This window comes from Notothenia coriiceps, unplaced genomic scaffold (genome assembly GCF_000735185.1).
Source record: "Notothenia coriiceps isolate Sejong01 unplaced genomic scaffold, NC01 NC01_scaffold00001843, whole genome shotgun sequence".
NCBI classification, from domain to species: domain Eukaryota; kingdom Metazoa; phylum Chordata; class Actinopteri; order Perciformes; family Nototheniidae; genus Notothenia; species Notothenia coriiceps.
In genome coordinates, this window is record NW_011334544.1 from 2,286 (window position 1) to 5,000 (window position 2,715).

Below are 2,715 nucleotides of genomic sequence, written 5' to 3' on the forward strand. Positions count from 1 at the left end.
ATAGAGATGCTGTATGAGAAACCAATGTGAATTTGGAACATTGAACAATGTAAATCTATTCTAGTAGACCTCAACAATGGAATTATGATCAGTAGAAATGGCCATGACATGGGAGCTTTAAAACAACTCCCAATAATGTGTCATTTACGTCTATTTGACAGTGTTTGATAAAAACAACGATGCCAAGTCTTTCAAGAAATCACCAAAACCTTTAAAAAAGATATAATATATTCTTGGCCTTTTAAAAAAAATAGATTTATGTTTGTATGAAGGCATGTCCTTGGTGCTGAAGGGAAATCCCGTAGCGCTGTGTTCAGCCAAGAGTTAAATGTCAGATTTAATTTGGAGCAGTAGAAGTCATGTGCGGCTCATTTCAGTCTGAATGGAGAGGTATTCGTCTTTAGTTCCATGCACTGCAAGTCTCTCAGACACAGGGATGTTGTAAATGTTTTCAAGTTGACCAGATACTTATACATCTTATGTTCCTTCATTCTTAAAAATAGCTTTTACTACTTTCTTATGTGATGAAGTGCCTTGTTGTTAATCAGTATGTATTTGACTTTAACAGATGGTAGTTGTTTATTTCCATTTGAGGAGGTCATCTGCACCGATCTCTATTTCTATCATGAGGAAATAACTGTCGAGATTTAAGAAATCAAATTAACCTAAAACATATGTATGTGGTTTTTTGTTGGCATGTGTTAAAAATATACTGTTGCAAAAAAACGATACCATGTGAAAGGTTAGCATGTAAGAGATTTCCTCTCATGCACAGATGTGGGAAATAGGAAATCTATGATTGTTGTTATAAGAGTATTTCCTCGCTCATTTGATTTGTGGCAGGGTTGGGTCAGAGAAGCTCACACAGGAGGCAATTCAGCAATCTCATGACTTCAGGGGAAGAGAAGGAGGTGTTGCCGACGGTGGGGAAAACTCTGGAGTCAGACTTTACTCTACAACGACTGTAAGTACTCTGCTTTATTTCAAAACTGTTCATTTGTTTAACTGATAGTATTTACAGGATTTGAAGCTATCTGTAAGATATTTGTCCGCGTTACAGTGTGAACTTTGTTGCACTATAACAAGCAACAATGTTTAATTCCATACTGTATGTGTGTACGTTTTGATACTTGCATGGTTAATGATACTCACACGAGTCACATAGTGAGATTTCTTTGACCTATTACAGATTTGAGAATATATTCTAGGAATCAAAAATGTTCCTGCACACAAACAAAACCACCTGATTAAAAGTACCTCCCAAACTGAAAAAAAATATGTTCAAACTGTTCAAATAATGCCTATTCTGTCAAAATAGAGGCGGTCAATAACCAAAGGTTGAAATATTTCAAAGATGTATGATTACTTATATTGATGACATCTATTTAGGAACACCCAGCCATATGCTGTAGTTCTGTAAAGTATTTAAATACATTTAATTAATTTTAATCTAATATAATTGGGGCCTTCTCTATGCTGCTACCACTGCTTTTATCACTACTTATTTGATTCCTATTTCTTTAACTGCATTGAGAGAAGCCTATGACATTGTTTGTGTCTGAGAATAATGACAATAAGTATAATCTGATTCTGATATATGATGCATTTGTGATCACTACAATCATTTACTAAATAATTAAAAAGTATACATGTTGCAGCCCTAGTTACCTAAATGTTTGATACGATTTATTTACAGGAACTATGGCAAATGCACAAACACCAGTGGGTGAGTCTATACCGTCTGTACGACAGAACACATGGGTTGCTCCTCATTATTAAAAAGCTCTAATATCCTGTAACTTTTTTAGAAATTCTAACTCTTATCAACGTTTTGTGACACGCTCAAGGCTTTTATTTTCATTTGTACATATCTACTGTACAGTGTAGTATGACAATGAAAATCTTAGGTCACAGGATTTGCATTGTTATAACTACACTGTAGCTATGTTGACAATAAAAGCCTTGAATCCTTGAAAAAAAAAAGTGGTGAAAAGAGTTAGAATTTCAAAAAAAAAGTTACGGGATAATAGAGCTTTTTTTATATTGAAGAGCAACCCATGTGGTCTGTTGTACTTCACTTCTCCTCCCTCCTCATGCTGTGCAGTGGCAGTCGGTTCGTTTGGAGACGGTCCGGTCCAGGTGTCCTGTCCTCAGTGCCATCAGACGGTCCTCTCCCAGGTGCATCACTCCTCCGGGCTGCTCACCTACATGTTCTGTGGAGGACTCTTCCTCTGTGGGTAAGGAGGGGTGGAGCGTAACTGGGGTCATTATAATATTCATATTTCAGTTTCTACTTTATATGAATGTTGTTGTGAAAATTCAGCATTTTCTTTATTGAAACATGTCTCATTTACCATATATTGTTACTAAACTTGACAAGGAGGACACACTACTTTTATTGGCTTTTTGGGGTTTGTCTGTTTTATATGAAAACCTATATATGTGTCCCCGGTGTTCCAGGGAACTCAACCCTCTCTATTTTCCTCCATACCCAAATCTCTTAAAAAGGGGCTGCAACGGATCTGATACTGACTGATCCAGATTTGAACACTTCTGTGACGTCACAGAAGTGGCGCTACGGCTATTGGGCCAACTCCACCAATCAGGAGGAGACAGCCACGGACATTGCCGTTCGAAAGCGCTGGAGACGCTGTAGTACATATGCCAGGCCTGTAGATGGTGCTGTTCTCACAGAATCAGCCCATGAAAAGACAG

General features: G+C 37.4%; 1 protein-coding gene across 1 annotated transcript in view; it reads left to right on the top strand.

Annotated features, from left to right (window-relative positions):
* Positions 1–908: 908 nt before the first annotated feature.
* LOC104964084 (lipopolysaccharide-induced tumor necrosis factor-alpha factor homolog) overlaps positions 909–2,715 on the top strand; it is a 3,286-nt gene continuing 1,479 nt past the window's right edge. Inside the window, exons 1-3 of the mRNA XM_010792809.1 lie at positions 909–964; positions 1,697–1,726; positions 2,105–2,237. Of these exons, the coding sequence (XP_010791111.1) occupies positions 1,702–1,726; positions 2,105–2,237 (158 nt within the window). The 5' untranslated portion in view covers positions 909–964; positions 1,697–1,701. The remainder of the gene's footprint in view (positions 965–1,696; positions 1,727–2,104; positions 2,238–2,715) is intronic.